General features: G+C 33.8%; 2 protein-coding genes across 4 annotated transcripts in view; one reads left to right on the top strand and one right to left on the bottom strand.

The window, feature by feature from the left end:
* The window catches only part of LOC129919405 (uncharacterized), a 194,577-nt gene extending 187,341 nt beyond the window's left edge, over positions 1-7,236 (top strand). For 2 of the 3 annotated variants that reach the window (XM_056000270.1, XM_056000272.1), the window contains 5 exons: positions 186-2,446; positions 2,509-2,704; positions 5,945-6,131; positions 6,246-6,365; positions 6,460-7,236. In XM_056000270.1, coding sequence (XP_055856245.1) covers positions 186-2,446; positions 2,509-2,704; positions 5,945-6,131; positions 6,246-6,365; positions 6,460-6,646 — 2,951 coding nt within the window. In that variant the 3' untranslated portion in view covers positions 6,647-7,236. The remainder of the gene's footprint in view (positions 1-185; positions 2,447-2,508; positions 2,705-5,944; positions 6,132-6,245; positions 6,366-6,459) is intronic. The other variant, XM_056000271.1, reaches the window with a different exon arrangement.
* A 6,172-nt stretch (positions 7,237-13,408) lies between these two features.
* On the bottom strand, positions 13,409-24,330 carry LOC129918319 (60S ribosomal protein L22). Its single transcript, XM_055998792.1, has 3 exons — positions 24,207-24,330; positions 23,256-23,888; positions 13,409-13,769 (listed from the first exon to the last, which is right to left on the bottom strand). Exons 1-3 carry the CDS (start codon positions 24,216-24,218, stop codon positions 13,503-13,505), a joined length of 912 nt encoding a protein of 303 aa, XP_055854767.1. The 5' UTR covers positions 24,219-24,330; the 3' UTR covers positions 13,409-13,502.
* Positions 24,331-24,772: the final 442 nt, after the last annotated feature.

The following is a 24,772-nucleotide window of genomic DNA, read 5'->3' on the forward strand; positions in this document are numbered from 1 at the left end:
TCTACAAAACAACTCATGGTGCCCAACGTGAAACCTCTACTTCTATTACAATTCACATTATATATTCAGGTCTGTTTTTTTCTGTAACAAGATTGAGGTTAGGGTTGTATAGGATTTCCCCGCCTAACAGTTCATTCCATTATCACTTGTATAACTCCTTACTCTTCTGTCGCTTTCTTCCACAGATTCATCGGCTCCCAAATCATCTGCTGACGAAGACGATACCAATTCTGTCAAAGCTCCCGAACTAAACTCCCCAGACAGTATATCAGAAGACTTGGTTAGACCCTTGCCACCTTTACACCGAAGTCCTAGAAAACTAACAACTTTAAGCTCCGACGCCACTGCAAACAGCAAACGTAACCCATCGCCATACTACTATTCAGATCTCTTAAAATCCAAGGACACCGACAAGGAAACCAAACAGAAAAGCCGTCAATCAACAGCATCCGAACCGCCACAATTAACTCAGCAACCTGTAATAGCAGGTGCTTATAGAAAAAGCACCAGTCTTGATGTGCCAGAGGTTGAACGCGAACAACCCGAAGGTGCATCTGATATCCCCCAACAGCTTACTCCCAAACGATACTCATTCACTGAAGAAGGAGTTCGTATAATACGTTGCACTACCCCTTCAACCAGTACTTCGGATGATTCGGATTGCAGCGAGTGCCAAAAGCGTCGTGAATGGCATGCTAGAGCCTTGGCGCTTGTGCGACAAACTTGCAATATTCAAGGTGTCGTCAGTGGTGACAAAGTCGAACTTCAACTCCAACCGAACCAATTTATACCGCTTGAGAGTGAGTTGCAATCGATGCCGCCACATAGACTTCTAGGGCCAGCAGTTTGCGCCTGTGCCGCACCAACTATTGGCGATGATCTAGACGAATATTTTCGACCACGAAGCATCTTCTATGTTCATCCACAGGGTGTGCACGAGTGTGCTGATTGTTCGGCCTCCACAAACAGCGTAAATAATCTTACCGAAGAACAACAAATTACCGCAGAACAATTAGAAGACGAAGGTGAAATGTCGGGCGGACGCACACGTCAATTTTACGAAACTGCATTCGACTGCAAGATCACAAAATCCGATGATGATTTGGATGAAGTCGATCGCATTACCAATCATTCGGTGCTGCTTCAAATCGAAAATGGCAATAATGTTCCGAAGGCAAAGCCATCGTCGGATCGTAAGACCAGACTTGAAGGCAAACGCCTTAAGAATTCCAAGAATCAAGCAATTCAAGAGAAAACAAATGCCTCAGCGACAGCAGCTGCCAGTGGAACCACCAATTCAAGTAGTACTGTGGGAAGTGGTGGTGCCATTGCTGGCAGTGTTACAGCCTTATCAAATGATCTCGAGAACGTCCACATCGATCACAATACAAGCGTTGACCAGATGAACAATACAACGTCCAACTCGCAGCTACCCATGCGCGGGTATACTCCATCGCCGCCCTCGACAGCTCCCCTGCCAATGAAATTTCCCAGCAAACACGATCGGTTTTTTATGAATAGCATCAAGAGTGCGCCTAATTTACCCTCGTCGAATCCGGCCGCCCATCCAAGGCTCAAGGATCTACGTCTTCCGATACAATCACATCATCGCGCCATGCATGCTGCAGCTTCAATTGATAGTCAGAATAGTAGCTTTGCAGAAAAGTCCAGAACTCGACCAGAACGACCGCGCTCATTTGTGCTCGAATCTGGCAGAGTTCTGGAATTGCGTAAAAGTGGCGGCGGCGGCAGCAGCGGTCACCACCACCATGTTGGCCATGCACAAGCGTCGTCGAATAACTCGTCACCGGCAAATGGTCGGCGACACCAGCACAATTATTCATCGACTGAAAGTATCGCCACATCGAGTAGTGGTGGCAGCATGGAGTCGCTTCGCTCGAGCACCAGCGAAGGTAATCGCAGTACTTCCAGCTCAGGGTCAAGGCACTCAACATCGTTGAGTTCACATAGCTCTGAGTCTGGCTCGAGTTTAGCGTTTCCTCTGCGAGCGCCCATAGTCATTCATTCCAAATTGCATATCTTAAGTCCGATATCGGACAAGTCATCCCAAGAGCCGGCATCCGATGCATCTGAATTTCAGAAGAATGCTTCTCCGGAGGAGCAAAAAGCAGCAACGGCCGATAATAATCAGCAAGCTGTTCCTGAGGTTTTGCTGAAAAAACAGAGAAGACCTCCACCAAATAAAACGTTGCTTCATTTAGCTGACGAAATTCTTGGTTCGGATAGTGGAATTTCATTGCATTCTCGTGGTGAAGATGGCAAGAAATCGGGATTGCACAAATTCACTTTGCCCAAGTTGAATTTTCCATCATCCGAAAAGACAGATAGTGGAATTGGACCTATTAGTGGTATAGGTTTGCCACAAGACCTTCGAGATCTTCCATTCGATATGCCCAAATTGAGAAGAAGGAAAACTTTGCAACAGGTATGATGATTTAGACAAAAATGGGAGTAGTTTTTGATAAATTTTTTTTGTTTTTTTTTTAGGATACCTGTACATCGGGAAGTGCAACTTCAGTAGACTTGGGTGATCTTCCATTTGATATGCCAAAACTTCGCCGACGACTTCGTATGAATCAGACAGATATGACAAGCCTGCTTGTGCATAGCACCGAATCTAGTGGAATATCGCAGGCGTCATCGAGTCATTCAATGCGCGATGAAAACAAAGCCATAAAATTGGGTAAGTAATTTTTTTTAGATGTATAATATTGTGTAAATTAAATTAAATAAATTAAGTTATCAAATGAAGCAGTGAAGTTACAAGGACCTGACTTGAAAGTAAGTGAATGTGGCACAAGAAAAATGTAGGTATGTCACAAAATCGATGAGGGAAATAAGGCCACATTTCAGCAATCTGGCCCATTTCCAATGTTTACATGGATATTAAATCAAATGGCAAACCTTCTGCTTGAGCTCATTGTTAGATCTTAGATTTGTGATAGGTGCGCGATTAGGTACATGCAAAGCTTATATTTTTTTTTTTTGAAACCAACGATATTTTTAGAAGTCGAGATTTTAACATCTCCAAATTTTACATAGTTACATTAAAAAATTTAGGGTAGAGATAGACATTTTTGTGTCGGTCAATTCAACCTTACCCAGGAAAAATAGAGATTCAGATTTCAAAATCTTAAAAAAAAACCTGGCAGGCGGTTGTAAGATAACTTATTTCAATTTTTGATACCAACAATAAGCATAAACTAAAACATTTATGAAATTTCTTGTAGGGTAGTATTTTTCCGCGTTCGTATGATTTAATGGTTACTTAATTATGTTCAAATCATAAAGTAAAAATCAGACAAGAGCCAAAATACATTGTTAACCAGTTACCAGTGTAATGGTTTTCCTTTATCTGAAATTTAATGATTCACAAAAATGACATTTCTAAACACAGTCTATTTCAATTTTAACCTTTTGACCTACACTTTTTGTTCGCTCTATCATGAGAAAACTCCAATTAACGAGCGTTATTTACTAGCGAATAATTGCACGCGTCAGCAAACCAATGCAAACACTTAGATTATGTGCTTAAACATCACGTAAAAATTGCTCATAAGTCAGCAGCTAGAGTGTAATGGCGTCCTAACACGTTACGCAAACAGTCAGCAACCAGCAAAGCAAACCAACAACAATAACAACCCACAGCCTTCTCCTTATACACTCCTAAAAGTATACAATAAAAGGATGAACTTCTGTGTCATAAGTGACCAACTGCAAAGGCTTTGTCTCCTTTTTGCCTTGGCCAGTCCAAAAAAACAGGGAGGATATAATATAATAATGACGAGTAAGCGTGATGATGTTGATGTTCATGATGATGATGATGACCATTTGCAACATCCATTAAACCGAAATCGTGATGTCTGTTCAGTGTTGTGTTCATCCCTAAAAGGACACACAGCACAATGATGGTGATAGGTACGGGCATCATTCCTCCTCACTCTGCTGGTATAGAAATGCATTTCTCATTTCTATAGGAGCACGAGGATGAGGTTAATTAAAATAAAACTGACACGTTGTTCACCCGTGTGTTTTGTGTAAAAGAGAGATGCGACTTCATAGACATACAAAACCCAAAGTTATATCAAATTGGATGTGTGATGGATGTGGTTTTTTGGACATGCATCTCCTCAAACTGAATGCGGCGAGAGTGCATTTTACATTTTGTATTTTACAAAGAACCACAATTTGAACCCTCTTGTGGTTGAAGAATTTCTCTGACGCACCGCATCAGTTTTTCGGGTATAAAACACGACACTGATTCCATTATTTTTGTTGTTTCCAACAAATTAATTAGTTGTTCGGACTTGGTATACAAAATGTTTGCCACAAAATTAAAATAAATTCAATTCTGCATAATTGATTTTTAACATGTATACGATGGATTGAAATTGATGTTGAACATGTAGTTGGACATGTAAAATGGAAAAAGGAATTGCTCGTTTGATGAGATAAGTAACCTAGCTCTCCATATGTTAAGTTGAAACGTGATGGTGGAAGCTTTATAGTGTTATGAATCTACTTTGTACCATGTTCGAGCAATGACTATCAAAAGGATTTTATTAGAATTCAGTCCAGAGTGGGGGAGTTAAGATTTGAAGTAGATAACGATGTACTTCGAATTCCTAAACAATGCCACTTCAGTTTTGTAAGATTGAATGTAATTGACTGCAGTCTAAGAGCTCTGTAAATATATATGATACATTACTCAGAGACTGGATTTTTAGACAAGGACTATAAAAATCTTTTGAAATGTACCTAATTAATTAAGCAAGTTCGGAAAATGAATGTAAAGATACCTAAAATATTCGAATGTTTTACACACGATAATGGGATACCTAAGTAGAAAATTGAATAATACAGTCAACAGGGATAGTTTGAGAACTTTAAGTATCAGAATTGACCAACATCGTAACTGACGGAGTGAACTACGCACTGAATAGTGAAATTTATCTGTACAATAAAGCAGCGCCACCGCTCGCTGTGTAGCTGATAGATTTTCGGCTACAACTAGGGACTTACCATTACACGTATAGACCCAAGAATTGTTGTCATTATATCATTTGCAGTATTCGTCATTACTCAATTACCATGTCCGAAATATATTCGAATTCAATCCTAAGTGGGCTTGAGGTCTTGTTTATATACCTTTTTCCTATCTTTTACTCCGACGTTTCGACCGTGTTTGAAATTTCGATGATTTGAAACGTCTTTTTCAAGACTTCGAATTTTTTTAATTTTTGAAATATTTTAAATTATAACAAAGACAAACCAATTAAAGCTAGAAGTTCTCAAGATTGAATTCTTAAGATTAGAAGACAAAATACTTTCCCTGAAGAAGACTGTAAACAAGGTCGAAACGTCGGAGTAAAAGATAGGAAAAAGATATATAAACAAGACCTCAAGCTCACTTAGGATTGAATTTAAATTAAAAAAAAAAAAAAATGGTCACGAAGATAGGAATTATCGAAATATATTCGTCTTATTCGAGCAGTTATCCCAGATGTGGGGAACCCCGAACATGGGGTGACCCAAAGAAGTTTCCGCGAAATCAAGGATTATGCGGCGCGCCGTAGTAAGACAATATTTATTGATATAAAAAAAAACTGAATCTTGAGTTCAGTTTCTAGTTTTACTTTTAAACAAAAACAAGAATTTTACTTTTATTTTGATGTCCTTTGAACCCACCACCACCGGATATGACACCTATTATATTATAGAACTAAAGATCAGCAGTTTATAATTAATCACCGATATTAGTTTTGCGATTAACATTGAGAATTTATTAAGAAATTATGTTGAAAGCTACAACTACTCTTATTTTAACTTGAACATTTTTTAAATACCAAAAAAAAAACTTCAATTAAAAAAAAATCACCGTTAAATTAAACCTTAATTTGTTTTCTAATCCTTATTTGTTTAGCAGACACAGCTATCTTCCGTCAAAATCTAACCCTAAACCTAAACGAGCCAGCCCGTTCGACCACGAAATTCGGAAGTCTGGATCTTCGTGGCATCCCCTCGAATAAGGAACTGAATTTGAATTTAATTACTGGCTTCACATCCGCCGTTGACTTAATTGACATTTCCGTTCCACTAGAGCGACAAGGGTAAGTGAACTATATAAACCAAACACAAATCCATCCATCAATGGTTATTTGTATTTTTTTTTTATCTTCTTCGCTTTTTTTTAAATTTTTTCTAATCAATTTCTACATCCGCAGGTGGTATCATGGAGCTATCACACGCATCGAAGCCGAGACCACCCTTAGGCCATTGAGTGAGGGCAGCTTCCTTGTACGTAATTGTGAGTCAACCAAACAAGATTACTCTTTGTCATTAAAGTAAGTGCTGTCCCAGAGTCTGGGAAATTGTATTATTTCTATTTAAAAAAAAGAAAAACTCCTTTTAAACTGAATTTATATATGTTTATTGCAGGGGCGCTAAAGGATTCATGCACATGCGAATACAACGCAACGATTCCGGTCAATATATCCTTGGACAATTTAGTCGACCATTTGACTCTGTTCCGGAAATGATACGACATTTTTGCTTAAATCGTCTGCCAGTACGTGGGGCAGAACACATGTGCTTAATAGATCCAGTCATAGCACAGCTGCTATAAGGATTCATTAAAGTTGTTGTTGAACATCATTCATCTACTTAAGTGACACATACCAGACAATACATATAAAAAAAAAACATTATATAAATAGGTATATATATAGGCGAGTATTATATATGTAGTATCGTCGTCGAGGAGATAATTATTATAGTGAAAGTCGAAACTATTAAGGTATATAAATTTAAACTATTATTATGGAGAACCGTTATAATGATGCGGGTTCCATAATTACATAAATTATAATTATCATGCATTGTGAGAGAGATTTACATATACATTGTACGTAGAAGCTCTGTTTTTTTAAATTAAGTTTGTTGATTAATTTTAATTTTCACCTTCCGACAACTCTCATAAAATGGTCTCAAAGACCTGCGGGTGGTACGGATCGATCTACTCTTACGTAAGCCATGTGTTGTGGTAAATTTTGTGATTTTAGTTTTTATCTAGTGCACTATAAATAGGTGAAAGAAGAAGGCTACAGAATGAGGATTTTTCTAAGAAATATCAGTAGGTACTTAATTTATACTTTTTAAACATGTTTTTTGGTAAGTTTTTGAGCACTTCGCCCAAAAAAAAATCTTTTGATTAAGTTTCACGTGAGGGATTTCAGTAACAATAAAAAGTATTCTACTTTCCTCAGGATCACCCCAACGAGCCATGTAAAAAATTATGAATGTTGTTTGAGTGACAGTAGAATGAAGATGGAGAGCAGGTATGCCCTTAATGGAAAGTTTTTTTTAGATGCTTTTTTATAATTTTTCGAAACATTGAGTTTTGAGGAAGGCATTAAAGTTTATTATTTTAATGAAGTTTCAGTAGAAATTGATGATATTTTGGAAAGATACCATTATTGTATTCCAAGTTTGTGGAATTCAGGTCATTGGGATTGTTCAGGAAACATTCTGCACTGAATTTTTAATCAACGTCATTTGTTGACGGGATATCTAGCTAGACGAGAAAAATGAGTTGTTTAGATTTTTCTGAACCATTAACAACTACAATAAAAATACAAGTGGTACCTCACTCTCAAAAGAGAGTGTCACCGTTTTGTATGATATGGGTGAAAAACCATCCATTTTATACATTTCTCATTTCCAACGAAGAGGTAATAGTTACGACTTACGAGTACATGAAACCCAACTCTACGAAACGACGCTATTGTTTATTTTTCAGAATTATCGGTCTAGAAACACACGAATCCTTAAACTTCTAAAGAATTTTATAGTAAATCATTTTCATATATTGTTTTTTTTTTTTTTTTAGTAAAGTGTTAAGACGGTTACACGCTTGATTATCGCGTGAAATCTCGTATTTAGTCATTTTATTTCAAATTTCTAATATTTTAATATTTTTTATATGAAATATTTTTTTTTAATGGTACTAAGCTTGCATCACTCAATGTTAATCAACGCGTTCAAAATAAAAACCCTGAATAGTATAACATTTCCAAACATTCTAAATAATGATGTACATTGAGTCCTAATACATCATAAAAGATAGTGTTGAAAATTTTAATTCCAGTTCAGTTTAATTGTATTTTCTTCTGAAAATATTTAATTAAAAAAAAATGTTACACATACGCCCCAGTGACCATTTAACTTTAAACTTAATGAATTGATTCAAATAATGAATTTAATCACATTTGTTGAGCAATACACTGATGTTAACAATTTGAAAGTTCTCTGAGTTAATTTTAAAAAAGGTAGGTATACTCAAAGTACTCCTCAATTTTTGATAAACACACGTTATACTTTACCTAATATACATATCTCTATTTTTTTCTTGTTTGTTTATTGATATTTATAATAAAAATCTTATCCTGTAGCCTTTTTATCGAACACCCATATACTAACTTGGTGCAATCTAATTTTATTAATAAAAAAAAAATATAATTTATGTTTAAAAATATATTTCCATGTGCAATAAGTTGTGCTAAATTTAAGTTATAAATATATATACATTAAATTACGAACTAAAAAAGTTGCCAAAAAAATTACATATACATAAGCATACATATATATTTAGAAATAAAAAGAACAACAAAAAATAAATTTAAAAAAAAAAAAAAAAACAGACAAAAAACAAATTGTACATTTCAGAAAAAAGAAATTGGAACCGACAAAATAATAATTATATTTATATACTATATATAGTATTTTTCATTAGAATTTTGTGAAAATAATACAAAAAAAAAGAAAAAGAAATTATTGAAAACGCATAATATTAAGCTACTAAAAAAAAAAAAACAAAACAAAATAAAAAGAACAACAACAAAACTAATTGATAAACGTGAAAAACTTAATTAACCAAAAATATTAAACAAACAACAACAAAAAAATATATATATAAAACTAAACCAAAAGTTAAAAGTAGTAGCAATAGTGATATTAGTTTATGTAAGAGCATTAAAATAGAAAATAATGCAACAACAAAACAATGTATATATATTTAACAAAAACAAAATATTAAACAAAAATAATAAGATTATTGTTATTCATTGTATCTGTTCAGTTTTGGGTTCATAAATGTGTTTTCTAAAGTTTAAATTTTAGCAGACAGGTACAAAAATGTGACAGTAGATGGTGTTATTAAATATTACTTTCAGTTCTGAAACAGATAAAGTATTTTTACTTTAACTAGCTTCGAATACTTCAAATATCAATGAAACAAATTACAAATTGTCGTTATCCAAAAAATTGCTGTGTTGTACTTCTTCTTCATTTAATTTTTGAATTTGATATAACCAATTTGATAGATGCATTCTTTTCAAAATTTGTTGCTGCATATGTTGCTGAAATTATTTCCATCAATGCTCTTAAATCAAATCAAAAGTTAAGAATTTCTCCAAAAAATTTACTCATTTTTCAGTGTTGGATTACCCAAATAATAAAGTGAATAATATGCTAAATATTTGAATTTGAGTTAAAGTGTTGTATTGGAAAAGCAAATAAAGAAACAAATTCAAAAAATCAAAGCCGAAAAACTGTTTTTTTTTTTTCGAGGGAAATAAAATGAAATTAGGATGAACACAAAAAACTTACAAGGACACAAAAATTGTTAAAGCATATGTAAGTCACATTTTTAGTCCTGTTACACGTGAGAAAAATTCCAAGCGAAAAAATTTGAATTTCACTTTTCCCTCATTCAGCTTTATCATGATTTGGTCGTCGACAAGGTTCCACCCGGAAAAATTAAATTTCTTTTTTCCCTTATTATGAGTTCCAGGTGAAAAGATGTTCACGTTGGTAGGTAGTCGACAGTTCTTTTCTCACTTAAATTTTGATGGCGAACAAGGAACTAGTATACCTTCTTCAATTCCGGGGGGACAAAAATATTTCGAGTGGAAAAATTTTCACGTGAAACTCAGGATAGGGCTAATTGTGAATTTCGAGCGAAAAGTAGTTCATTTTCAAAGAAAAAGCGAAAAGAGAGAAACATTTCTTGAGACTTTTTGATTGGTAGCCTTTTTCCCCAAACACATTTTCACGAATTTTGATTCAAAATAGGGCTGTATAGTATACCTACTTTTTGAAGTTTTGAGCGGAGAAGGGTAAAAAGTTTCCACGGAACGAAGTTTTTCTTTTCGCTTTTAGGAATTTTGATACAGAAATAACATTTTACGTGTTGTGAAATACTTAGTCTATCGATAATCTAACTGTCACATTTTAATCTGTTTGGTATTCCATTTACATTCGTAAATCTATAATTTTTCTTTTATTTTGCAAAATAAACTTAAAATAAAAAAAATTATGAAAGCTATGTAGAAAGTACGCAGCGTATTTTTATATAAGTAAAAAGCAATTTGATTTTATTTTTAATATTTATCTTGTTCGTTTAATAACACTGAAGCAATTAAATTAAAAAAGCTTTCTTATTTGAAGAATACAAAGCATTTCTTATTTATAACTTTATGAATTTAATGATCAACTTTCTTTGGAACAAATTGAAACTTTTTTTGCAACGAAAAATTCAGATAATATCAACAAATCTTTAATCTTGCTTATTCAATATTTAAAATCATAAAACAATTTCAATTATATAACCTGATTTTAGAATAAATGTATTCGTTATAGTGAAAAAATGTTTAAGTTTTATGAATTATTTTTAAATATTGCGTACTTGCTGCATAGCTACTCTTCAAATTAATACAATGCCATCAATGCAAAGCTAACTCAATATACTTGTAATTGTAATTTTAAAAAAGTACTCAATAAAACCATACAATTAAAAAAAGAGAAACAGATGAAAACAGCACACATTAAAACATAATTTTTTTACAACAAATTTATGGTATAGGTTTCATGTGTAAATACCTTCCCCCAGTACACAGAGTAGGTACAAAACAATAATTAACAAAAAAATAAAAGCAAACACAAAAATAACTATAGAGAATCTGATTTTAATTAACAATTAAACTTAAGCTTTCTCTCTCCTTATATCTATCTCTCTAAATCACTTATTCACAATAGACTGGTAAAAATAAAAAAATGTTTGCATTAATGAAAAAACAAGGCATTGAAATGTTAATTTACAAAAAAAAAGATATTTACAATAAAAATTTACTCAACACACATTTGCAAAATATATAGAATTAAAAATAAAACATGAGAGAAAAATAATTAAAAACGGAGAAAAAAATATGTTAAATACAAACAAGCATAAGAGAGTAAAAAAAAAAATTAATAAACAATTCCTATTATATAAAATAAAACGTGTTTCAATTTTGATAGCAATTTTCAATGAAACGTACTTTTCGGATTTTTGAAAAAGGTTAACCCCTTGCCAAAAAATATTCAATTTTTTTTAATTTCCTCCAAATCCATCGAGTGATACATCAAAAGAAAGGTCTCTTTAAGCTTTAGAATTAAAAGTTTCTTGGATATTTCCTGAGATATTTCCAACCAAAAATGCATTCCGATAAAAAAATAAGAAATTTATTTTTTTCAGATTTTTGACAAGAAAAAAATTCCATATGTTTAAATTTCCTCCAAATCCAAAGTGATACATCAAAAGAAAGATCTATTTAAGCTCTATTCATAACTGAAAATTAAAAGTTTCTTGGAGGTCTTTAAATCGTATTCATGGGAGTAGATCTACGTATAAAGATCTCAAAATTTTTTTTGTTATAGTGGCCTTTTTATTCATACAAAAGCCCTGTTCCTTTGGGAGGTGACAAAGTACTACTAGTAGTTTACTAGCGATTTTCAATGGAACGCACTTTCAACTAATTCAATACAAATTGTATCTACTGGTGAGAAGAGCATGAGTAGATGATAGTACTAGATTAACCAAAACATCTACTAGTAGTAAACTACCACCTCCAATGGAACAGGGCTAAAATAACAACACGGTCCAGACATTGCATTGTTTAATCTCTTTATAGTTTATCTCTCTCCTAAGTTGTTAAATGGTTTAGAATGTTTTGTTATCTTGAATACGACGATCACACATTTTATCGCTCCGGAAAAGCCATTTCTAAGCATTTTAAACAAAGTTCACTGTTCAGGTTAGGGATGGGAAAAACCGGCCGGTTTAAACCGGTTTCGGTTTTTTTTGCTTCGGTCAACCGGTTTTTTTCGGTTTTTTTGTCCTGTCGGTTTAAACCGGTTTTTACAAAAAAAAAATCGAAAAAAAAACCGGCTGAAGAAAAACGTCCAACAAAAAAAGATCCGACGAGACAAAAAATTGAAAACCCTCAAAACATTCATTCCCTCTCTCAACGAGAGAAATATGCCAGTAGTGGGCAAAACCTGAAGCAACTAATCCCTATAAGGTACATGTCGTTTGAACTAAAAAAAAAACACAAAAACGACTTGTTCTGTAAGCCAAAGTTACCAATTACCAAACGTTATACGGTCTTATGAAATTGATTGAACACATTTTTACCATCCCATTTTTCCATATTCATGCATGTTTTATTCATTTGTAATTGTTAACTGACACTGAAACTTTGTTTAATTAAATAATAAATGAAATGACATTTGACGCTAATGGAGAGTGAATAAATAGAAATCCTGTTTAAAACCTTCATTTGCTCTAAAAATCCCTCTTAAAAGGTCGAATTTGGTGTTTTAACTAAAACGACTTTTAAATTTAATGCTCAACTAGTTAATGATGCCAAACTTCAAAAAAATCCTTAAAAGAGACTGAATTAAACGAATTTGGTTTTTAATTTTTTAATGGCGATTTAAGTTTAATGGAGAGACAATAAATTGGGCCTTATAACAAAATCAAAAGCTTTGCTCAGGGATTTTCTTCGAAAAGTTTATTTTTTGGTTGACAAATCAGGTTTAATTTTGTTTTTTATGTCAAATCAAGAAAAAAAAACCGAAAACCGGTTTTTAGAAAAACCGGTTTATTGGCCCGGTTTAAAACCGGTCGGTTTAACCGAAAGGAAAAAAACCAGAAAAACTGAAAACCGGTTTTTGTACTAACAGCCGCCATCACTAGTTCAGGTCCGTTTACTATTGGAGATATTGAAGTAGTTACTTCCTAGTTATTTTTTTGTTTTTGTTTTTTTTTAGTTTACATTGGTTCACAAATACTAGTGAATTAAGGAACAAGTTCCTTCAATATTCATTTACAAATAAATTTGACCATTTTTCACGTTTGAAATTCAAGTTCAATAGTATGATATTAGATTACTTTCTTCTATGCCTTAACAATCCCTTTTTTAACAATGAAGTAGGGCATTTCCAATGAATATGCAAGTGAAAAAGACTTGTAATTCTCCAGATTTAAATCTCATCAAGAAGAAACCAATTAAAAAATTCAAAACTAAAATTTAGTTTTTCATTTATTTCATATTTATAGTTCTTTTATTATAAAAAAAATCCCAACTAAATGTACACCCGCCTTACTCTGCGTCTTCTTCGTCATCGTCATTGGAACTTATTCTGAAGTAACGTAGTTCGTACGAGTCCTTCTCGTTGGCGACAACACGGATCCAATCACGCAAGCTGTTCTTCTTCAAATACTTCTTGGTCAAGTACTTGAGGTAGCGTTTGGCGAAGTGTACGTCTGAGTTAACAAAGACCTTCATCTTGTTACGTTCCAATGTAACATTGTTGCCCAAGTTGTTAACCTTGCCATTGACCTTTAGGCGAGCCTTGATGTATTTTTCCTAAAAAAAAAAAAGAATAAACAAAAACCATTGAATTATTTCCATCTTAAACAAGTTTGATTTCATTAAAAATAATTGTCCCCAAGGTAGAGGAGTTCACTGCACAAATCGTCGTGAACTCTTACTTGAGAAGCAGATGCTGCCAGGTCTTCAAATTTACAAAATATTTTTAAAGGTGTTTTTCACTTATATACCAAAAAGAAAAAGAAAATTCTAAATGGATAAAAAAAAGGAACTTTTTGATCTTCCACTGAGTACACTGTCCCCAAGGCGAGGCAATCACTCCTTAGAAACAAATCGGTAGTGGACACAAATTTACAAAAGTCTATCAGGTAATAGAAATGGTTTTAAAGTTGTTTGATCATTGTTAGGCCAAAAAGAAATGCAACAATCTTGATGGCTAAAAATGTGATTCAAGTTATTCTTCCACGATAACACTGTCCCCAAGGGAGAGGAGTTCATTCCTCGGGGATAAATTAATCGTGGACAAAAAATCCATAGTGGACAGAAATTTACAAATAAAATTTACACTGGCGGTTTTTAGAATAGGAATAACCTCAACCGCGCTGGCGGAGTAAATAAGGAAAGGTACGACAACGATTTTCAGAAACTAAGAAAGAAAATTCCATCAGGAAGAAATGCTACTACCTGTGAAATTTTCTAGCGTTTAAGATTATTTGTTCACTTATATCCAAATGGAGGGGCAATCATCCAGTTGGATGAGCAAGTTGAACAATTTTGTTCTTCCACTGAGTACACTGTCCCCAAGGCGAGGTAATCACTCCTTAGAAACAAATCGGTAGTGGACACAAATTTACAAAAGTCTATCAGGTAATAGAAATGGTGTTAAAGTTGTTTGATCATTGTTAGGCCAAAAAGAAATGCAACAATCTTGATGGCTAAAAATGTGATTCAAGTTATTCTTCCACGATAACACTGTCCCCAAGGAAGAGGAGTTCATTCCCTGGGGATAAATTAATCGTGGACAAAAAATCCATAGTGGACAGAAATTTACAAATAAAATTTACACTGGATGGCGGTTTTTAGAATAGGAATACAACCTTAACAACAAAAGCTTTTTTCTTTAAAATTTCAAATAAAATTGGTAAGTGTTAAACATTTATATATTTGCTTTTATTGATTGCGCTGGAAGTAGTTAATGAAAGGAATTCAAAAATAAAATGTGACAATCATTCATTCCAGCCAGCTAAGCAGAAACTGTAAAAAAATCAAGAAGACTGGGCTATCACGGCTGTTCTGATTTTCGTTCTATTTTCTCCCGTTTTCAAATTTTAGCTGTTCCGAATTCCGTATTCGAACACATTTTGCAAATTCATAGGTGAAACACTTTACCGGTGATAAATTGTATATTCAGGCAAAGTCCAAACAGATAAGAATGATCTAGATGGATTAAAAAATGAACATATTTTTTCTTCCACAATTACATTTCCTTCAAGGCAGAGTAGTTCATGCTCTGAAGATAAATCATTGTGGTGAAAATAAATAAATAATCATCAAACACACGTCCTTTGAATTGGTTGGCAAAATGAAGGGTTGTAAGTCTAAAGGGTCTAAGTGCCATATAATAAAAATAACTTCTAACTCTTAGAAGGAAAAGGCAATTAAAGGACTTCGAATGTTTAATCTTCTTTCTAGATATCGTCGGCGTAAAGCAAAATTGTTTTAGGTACATAGGATTTCTCAAGGACTTAGAACAATTTTGCTTTGCGCCGACGATTTGTAAAAGCTGTTGCAATATTGATGGAATTTAAACTTTAAATTAACTATCTTTTAAGAAATAATTTAATTTAAAAAAAGACAGAATTGTAAATAGTATTAAGAGTTTTTTAAAAACTAATAAATGAATTACAATGGCAAATTTATTTTTGATTGTGTAAGAAAAAGGCACCTAAATCCATTTGGATATTATAAGGCTTGGTATTTAGATTGTATTTTAATAAAAACATTGTTTTTAAAATTTTGGCACTTAGACCCTTAGACTTACAACCCCCCAATGGTTCTAGTACCTAGTTATTCAGCCCTATTCTGAATGAAAACTCTTGAGCAAGTGTGTTCAGGAAAAAGGCTTCCAGTCAAAAAGCTTTCATAAATATGTATTGATCAACTTTCACATTTTTCTTCAAAATTAACGAAAAAAGAACAAAAACGAAAAATGGACGAATTTCAGAGAATTTTACGATTCGGAGAGACTTTCTTTCGAACACATTTTCAGGGGATTTTTCATTCAGACTTTGTTTTATTTTTTTCATTTGGTTTTGAAATCTTGTCAATGCATGACATGATCTATAATAATGATTGTATGTTCAGTAAAAAGCCAAACAGATAAAAAATATCTAGGTGGCCAAAAAAATGAACATTTTTTCTTCCACAATTAAATTTTCTTCAAGGCAGAGGAGATCATACCCTGAAGATAAATCATTGTGGTTAAAATAAATGATTTAACTATCGAACTTACAGCTGTGTTCAAAATAATAGTAGTGCCTGCATCAAAATAACATTTTTTATAATTACGGTGCTTCTACGGTTAAAAATTTAGTTTCTTTGATGTCAAAGTTTGTAACGGTCAATTACTAATAAATGTATCATAGTTTTAAAATGAAAAAGAAGGTTCCAAATAATTTTTCATTGACTTTTGGTTGTTCTTTCTAATTTGACCTGTTCAAAATAATAGTAGTTAAAGTTATTTTTGAAGAATTTAAAAGCGGTTTATAACATAGAATATTTATTTTTGGTTTAAAAGTAAGTACTCATATAATAGGAACAATTTTTCAACAAAAAACGATTTGTTTCGGTTTTAATCTATTTAAAGTTCGAAGTGCAAAACACTTCAGTTCGGATAGCGGAAACTTTTACGAAAGCTGCTTGAAGAAGGGAAAACCTACTTGGAAATTCAAGGTCTTATGAGGATGCTCCCCTGCAATGGTAGCCAATGCAATAAACTCAACGAAAAACCCCAAACGCGCGGTAGAAAAAGAAAAAAGACCGTCGTAGATGACAGGCGTACTGTCCAGATGAGCAAAGCTGAGCCTTCAGCATCGTCGTTTCGAATCCAGAAGGCTTTAAGCCTGGATTGCAGTGCAGTGAACATTCGGAGGCGACTGTTAGAGACTAATTTGTACGCTTGAAGTCCACGAAAAGTTCTGTGAAACATGTTAAAAAGCGTATCCAGTTTGTAAAAGATTACATAAACTGGCCAGCGAAGTAATAGCGTAACATATTGTTTACTGATGCGAGCAAATTTGTCCTCTTTGGTGGTACTGGATCTCCAGAATACGTCCGACGTCCACCCAATACGGAATATGTTCCAAAGTATACGACGGAAAAAGTTAAACATGGAGGGTCGAAAATTTTAGTATTTTAACATATTTCTTTGTTAACAGCGGTACTTTATGTGAACTTCAAGCGTACAAATTAGTCTCTAACAGTCGCCTCCGAATGTTCACTGCACTGCAATCCAGGCTTAAAGCCTTCTGGATTTGAAACGACGATGCAGAAGGCTCAACTTTGCTCATCTGGACAATACGCCTGTCATCTACGACGGTCTTTTTTCTTTTTCTACCGCACGTTTCGGGTTTTTCGTTGAGTTTATTGCATTGGCTACCATTGTAGGGGAGCATCCTTATATAACCTTGAATTTCCAAGTAGGTTTTCCCTTCTTCAAGCAGCTTTCGTAAAAGTTTCCGTTATCCGAACTGCAGTGTTTTGCTCTTCGAACTTTAAATAGATTAAAACCGAAACAAATCGTTTTTTGTTGAAAAATTGTTCATATTATATGAGTACTTACTTTTAAACCAAAAATAAATATTCTATATTATAAACCGCTTTTAAATTCTTCAAAAATAACTTTAACTACTATTATTTTGAACAGGTCAAATTAGAAAGAACAACCAAAAGTCAATGAAAAATTATTTGGAACCTTCTTTTTCATTTTGAAACTATGATACATTTATCAGTAATTGACCGTTACAAACTTTGACATCAAAGAAACTAAATTTTTAACCGTAGAAGCACCGTAATTATAAAAAATGTTTTTTTGATGCAGCCACTACTATTATTTTGAACACAACTGTATGTACGTCCTTTGAATTGGTTGGCTAATTGTTCTAGATTTAGGTTATTCTATTCAGCTTTATTCTGAATGAAAATATTTGGGGAAATGTGTTCGGGAAAAGGCTCGCAGTCAAAAAATTTCAATAAGTTTTGCTCTTTTGCACTTTTCTTTAAAATTAATGGCAAGGGAACAAAAAAGGGACGAATTTCTTGACTTGATCTATGTCTCTATGATAATGATTGTATGTTCAGTAAAAAGCCAAACAGATAAAAAATATCTAGGTGGCCAAAAAAATGAACATTTTTTCTTCCACAATTACATTTTCTTCAAGGCAGAGGAGATCATACCCTGAAGATAAATCATTGTGGTTAAAATAAATGATTAATAACTATCGAACTTACGTCCTTTGAATTGGTTGGCTAATTGTTCTAGATTTAGGTTATTCTATTCAGCTTTATTCTGAATGAAAATTATTGGAGAAATGTGTCCGGGAAAAGGCTTATTCAATTTCAGAGGCCAACAGAATGTTGGTGTTTTTGCATTTGGTTTCAAGATTTTGTATACGTACTAACGGTTAGTGTTTGATTGTATGTTCAGTAAAAGGCCAAACAGATAAAAAAGATCCAGATGGCTAAAAAAATGAACATTTTTTCTCCCACGATAACATTTCAACCAGGGAGATGAGTTCATCCCTCGAAGATAAATAATCATGGTAAAAATAAATATAAATTGACAAATGTAATCTATGAATTCATCAGACACACGTCTGATTCTGTAATATCTTCACTAAAACCTAATAAAAAAGGCAAAAATCTGCATTCGGTTGGCCTCAGAAACAATCCATATCCGAGAGGTCAGTCAACGTTTTCTGACTTCAACCCGGTCAATCCCATACAGCTATTGGACAAAGAAATAGCACACTATTGAGGAAAACTATGCGATTCGAATTTCTGATATGTGAAATATTTTTTATAATTTTTTTATCTCTCGCAAAAAGTTTTTGAACAAATGGACAGAAAAGTTCATCAAATTGTCGAAAAAAAGGAGAATTATGTTCCATTTTCAGTCAAGAAAAAAATTATTCTACAAATAGTAGAGTTTTACCACGCAAAACTTCGATAGGAGTAGATAGAGCGGTCACAATAAATGCAAATGTGGGCCTCCTTTTAAGTCTTCTCACACGTTGATAACATTTACAATTAAACAAAAAAATTGTTGAATAAAATGTCAAGCAAACTTAAAAAAAAGGAGAAATAATGCGGAATTGTATAGACGAATAAGCAAAAAATTATCAAAGACAGTCTTAAATTTGCTAAAAACAAATAAACTGATTTTAAGTTCTGAATCAGAGTCTTTTCGAGTGATGAATCAAAGGGTAACTGCATTGGATCCGATGGCAAAACGTTTGTCAATCGCCGTAATTGTTAAGAGTACAACCCAAAGTATTCTCTCAAAACGATGAAACAAGGAGGATGGGATTTGATAGTTTGGGGGCGCTAACTCCTGGCATATAAATCGCTCATTGGATAAGTGAATGGCAGAATTGATATATTCAACTATCTTAATGTACTTAAGAATAAATTGGATATTCACGAATGACAATAACCCATAACATACATCAAAAATCGTACAAGATTGGTTTACAGACAAAAAAAGAGATTTTTGCATCTGGCCAGGTGAAAGTCACGATCTTAACCCCATAGAACATTTATAAAATGATGTCAAAGTTAAAATTGGGCAAGCAAAATTCAAAAACTTAACTATCTTTGTTGGGTCGGAATCAAAGAAGTTTGGTTCTTTACTCCAAAAAAAAATGCCAGATGTTATTTGAATGTTTACCACAGAGTTGCCAATGAACTTGGAATAATCGTGGTCAACTAACTTGGTTATACTGAATTTATAGGAAATTGTAAGAATTTTTCCTCAGAAATGATTTTTTTTTTTTTTTACAAATTTTAGGAATGCGTGCTACTTCCTTGCCCAAGAAAAAAGGTAATCTCCACAAGTTAACATTTTTAAAAAATTGAATTGAAATGAACTAATTTCTAATGATTAATTTTATGTCCTGTAATTAAAAATAAGATTCAAGATCATTGGTAAAAAAAAAAATCCAAAGTGTGCTATTTCTTTGTCCATAACATTATGTGGAGCCTTAATGTAAAGCAGTAAGGTGGAAGAGTTTTGATTCTGGCCCTTATTGCAAGTGTCGTTTGTCTATCGGTAGAAGACTTTTATCGATAGTCGATCAGCTAAAAGGAACTAGGTTATTCTATTCAGCTTTATTGTGAATGAAAATTATTGAAGAAATGTGTCCGGGAAAAGGCTTATTCAATTTCAGAGGCCAACAGAATGTTGGTGTTTTTGCATTTGGTTTCAAGATTTTGTATACGTACTAACGGTTAGTGTTTGATTGTTTGTTCAGTAAAAGGCCAAACAGATAAAAAAGGTCCAGATGGCTAAAAAAATGAACATTTTTTCTCCCACGATAACATTGCAACCAGGGAGAGGAGTTCATCCCTCGAAGATAAATCACCATGGTAAAAATAAATATAAATTGACAAATGTAATCTATGAATACATCAGACACTCGTCTAATTCTGTTATATCTTTAATAAAAGTCCTAATTGAAAAAAGGCAAAAATCTCCATTCGGTTGGCCTCAAAAACAGAACAAACCATATCCGAGAAGTCGGTCACTGTTTTCTGACTTCAACCCGGTCAATCCCATACAGCTATTGGACAAAGAAATAGCACACTATTGAGGAAAACTATGCGATTCGAATTTCTGATACGTAAAATATTTTTTATAATTTTTTTCTGTGGGTAAATTGTCAAAGGGATCAATGTTTTAAAAGTACCGTTATTTTCTATACTTATTTGCACTTGCATATGAATGCTTTTCTCGACTCTCTCGCAATAGTTTTTCAACAAATGGACAGAAAAGTTCATCAAATTGTCGAAAAAAAGGAGAATTATGTTCCATTTTCAGTCAAGAAAAAAATTATTCTACAAATAGTGGAGTTTTACCACGCAAAACTTCGATAGGAGTAGATAGAGCGGTCACAATAAATGCAAATGTGGGCCTTCTTTTAAGTCTTCTCACACGTTGATAACATTTACAATTAAACAAAAAAATTGTTGAATAAAATGTCAAGCAAACTTAAAAAGAGGAGAAATAATGCGGAATTGTATAGACGAATAAGCAAAAAATTATCAAAGACAGTCTTAAATTTGCTAAAAACAAAAAACCACTGAATCAGAGTCTTTTCGAGTGATGAATCAAAGGGTAACTGCATTGGATCCGATGGCAAAACGTTTGTCCATCGCCGTAATTGTTAAGAGTACAACCCAAAGTATTCTCTCAAAACGATGAAACAAGGAGGATGGGATTTGATAGTTTGGGGGCACTAACTTCTGGCATATAAATCGCTCATTGAATGGCAGAATTGATATATTCAACTATCTTAATGTACTTAAGAATAAATTGGATATTCACGAATGACAATAACCCATAACATACATCAAAAACGGTACAAGATTGGTTTTCAGACAAAAAAAAAAAGAGATGTTTGCATCTGGCCAGGTCAAAGTCACGATCTTAACCCATAGAACATTTTTATGAAATGATGTCAAAGTTAAAATTGGGCAAGCAAAATTCAAAAACTTAACTATCTTTGTTGGGTCGGAATCAAAGAAGTTTAGTACTTTACTCCACAAAAAGATGCCAGGTGTTAGTTGAATGAACTTGGAATAATCGTGGTCAACTAACTTGGTTATACTGAATTTATTGGAAATTCGAAGAATTTTTTCTCAGAAATGATTTTTTTTTACAAATTTTAGGAATGCGTGCTACTTCCTTGCCCAAGAAAAAAGGTAACCTCCACAAGTTAACATTTTTAAAAAATTTAATTGAAATGAACTAATTTCTAATGATTAATTGTATGTCCTGTGATTAAAAATAGGATTCAAGATCATTGGTCAAAAAAAAAAAATTCAATCCAAAAAAAAAATCCAAAGTGTGCTATTTCTTTGTCCATAACATTATGTGGAGCCTTAATGTAAAGTGGAAGAGTTTTGATTCTGCCCTTATTGCAAGTGTCGTTTGTCTATCGGTAGAAGACTTTTGTCGATAGTCGATCAGCTAAAAGGAACTACACTCGGCCTCTATTCGAGATCATGACAATCGTTCAAAACGAAAAGGTGAAAGGGAAAAATCCAAATGACTAAACAAAGTTGAAACGATAATCTAGTACCTCCTACGTCCTACTTAACATTCCCATGTATTCGGGCCGAAGAGCATCTGTAGTTAGATACTGTTATGTACTCATTAAGATTTTGCAAGGTCCAAAAGAACGCTGCTGCTATTCAATTTCAGAGGCCAACAGAATGTTGGTGTTTTTGCATTTGGTTTCAAGATTTTGTATACGTACTAACGGTCAGTGTTTTATTGTATGCTCAGTAAAAGGCCAAACAGATAAAAAAGATCCAGATGGCTTAAAAAAAGAACATTTTTTCTCCCACGATAACATTGCAACCAGGGAGATGAGTTCATCCCTCGAAGATAAATCATCATGGTAAAAATAAATATAAATTGACAAATGTAATCTATAAATTCATCAGACACACGTCTGGTTCTGTAATATCTTCACTAAAACCAAATAAAAAAGGCAAAAATCTGCATTCGGTTGGCCTCAGAAACAATCCATATCCGATAGGTGCGGTCAACGTTTTCCGACTTCAACCCGGTCAATCCCATACAAATGACTAAACAAAGTTTAACATTTTTGTTTCTATCAGTTCTATCATAACTCTCCCACGTGTCTGCTTCACAATACAACTGTTGAGTTCACCGGTTTGATTTCAGATAGTGGCTACAAGCATCCGTATTGTTCTATTTTTGAGGCCAACTGAGCTTTGTAAAAGGAGTTTTTAAGTTCGCTTTGTTTCTTGAATCTTTAATGATTGTTTTGTTCAATAAAAGGCCAAACAGAAAGTTAAAAATCTACATGGCTAAATACAAGAACAAGTTTCTTTCTTCCACGATTGTAATGCACTTGGGCAGCGGAATTCATGCCAAATGAATTTATCGTCGTGGAGAGAAAAAGGAGTTGACTCCTTAAAAACCAGATAACTAATAAAACTATAATTCTCAATAAATAATAAAACTATAATTCTCAAGGGCTACTACAAAGAAGAATGACAAGAATTTTAATTTGAAATTGTTTGATCATTGTTAGGCCAAAAAGAAAGGCAACAATCTTGATGGCTAAAAATGTGATTCAAGTTATTCTTCCACGATAACACTGTCCCCAAGGAAGAGGATTTCATTCCCTGAAGATAAATTAGTCGTGGAAAGTTTAGACAAAAAGAAATACAAAAAAACTAATAAAAACAATTAAAGAAAAATCAACTTACAAAGTCAGCAACATCCATGATGTTGTCCTCAGCAATGTTGGTGCAATCAATGCCAAAACGGAGCGAGACCTTCTTCTTCTTCAATCCCTTGCCTCGGAGGACTTGCTTTTTGGTGACACGGCCCTTGCCAGTGGCAGCGGCAGCAGCAGCTACAACACCACCAGCTTTCTTGGCAGCGGGCTTGGCAGCAACAGCGCCAGCAGCTGGCTTAGCTGCTACAGCCTTGTGTGGCTTCTCTGCCTTAGGAGCAGCAGCATCAGCTGGCTTCTTGGCTGGAGCGGCAGCAGCTGCAGCTGGAGCGGCGGCCTTGGCGGCTGGCTTCTCAGCAGCAGGCTTCTTTGCATCCTTTGGAGCATCGGCCTTCTTGGCGTCCTTCTTGGCTGGGGCAGCAGCCTTCTTTGCTGGCTCAGCGGCGGCCTTCTTTGGGGCGGCTTTGGGGGCAGCAGCGGCGGCTGCTTTAACTTCCTTGGCAGCTTCGGGCGCCTTCTTTACGGTCTTGGCAGCGGCAGGTTTGGCCTCTGGGGCCTTCTTTTCAACCTTACCCTTGGCGGTTTTGTCACCACCAGCGGCAGCGGGTTTTGGTTTATCAGCGGCAGCCTTGGCGGCTGGCTTTTCACCTTTACTAGTTTTAGCCTATTTTTGAAAAAATCATTATTAATTAAATCCAACTAATTATACAAATTATTGTAGATGGATTTGAAAATAACGTGAACACTTCCAAGTCGTCAAATATTTTCTCACAATTGCTATCGTAGTAAACAGGGGAACAATTTTCCACCACAAAAAAAACCCATCACTTAATAATCCAAAATATTTAACAGCATCGGTATATATTTTGGGTAAAAAATTATTTTATTCATTAGCACTAGTATTAAGTTACACTTTAATTTAGTTATTTAGGAAATATTCACGTTATTTTTGGGTAAAATTAATTATTTTTGAAAAACTTACTGTAGGTGCCATGTTAAATCGCTAACACCACAATAGAAAAAGAACGTCATCCGGGTTTGGGGAAGTTGACATGAGGCTCGAGTATCGAAGATGGAGAATTTTTTTGACAGTTTCGAGTATCGATGCGGAGGGGATGTGTTCGTGTGGTGTGTGATATGTAAGTCGCTTAAGGGATTCACATAAGATTCGCTTTGTGTTCATTGGATGAATAAAAAATTTGCTTTACACCAAAGTAAATTATATTTTGGGAATTCATGTTATGTCGAAAAATCAAAAAGATGAAGCAAATAGAAATAAATCTGGTTGATATACAACTTCTTTTTTTCAGTGAAAAAAAATTGTTTTTGTTATTTGACTTTATTGAGAAAAACTATAAATGCGGTTTTTTGTAATCCCTTTCTGAATATTACGTACGTATGCAAAGTTTAATCAAATCCCGTACAGACGTTTTCGAGAAATTTGGAATATGTACATAATTTGAAAATTTTGTATGGGAGCTTTGTCGCTTGAACGGTTAGAACGGTCCTAAAAGGTCTTACAAAATATTTAATAAATAGTCACAAATA

Source organism: Episyrphus balteatus, chromosome 4 (assembly GCF_945859705.1).
Source record: "Episyrphus balteatus chromosome 4, idEpiBalt1.1, whole genome shotgun sequence".
In the NCBI taxonomy this organism is placed as follows: domain Eukaryota; kingdom Metazoa; phylum Arthropoda; class Insecta; order Diptera; family Syrphidae; genus Episyrphus; species Episyrphus balteatus.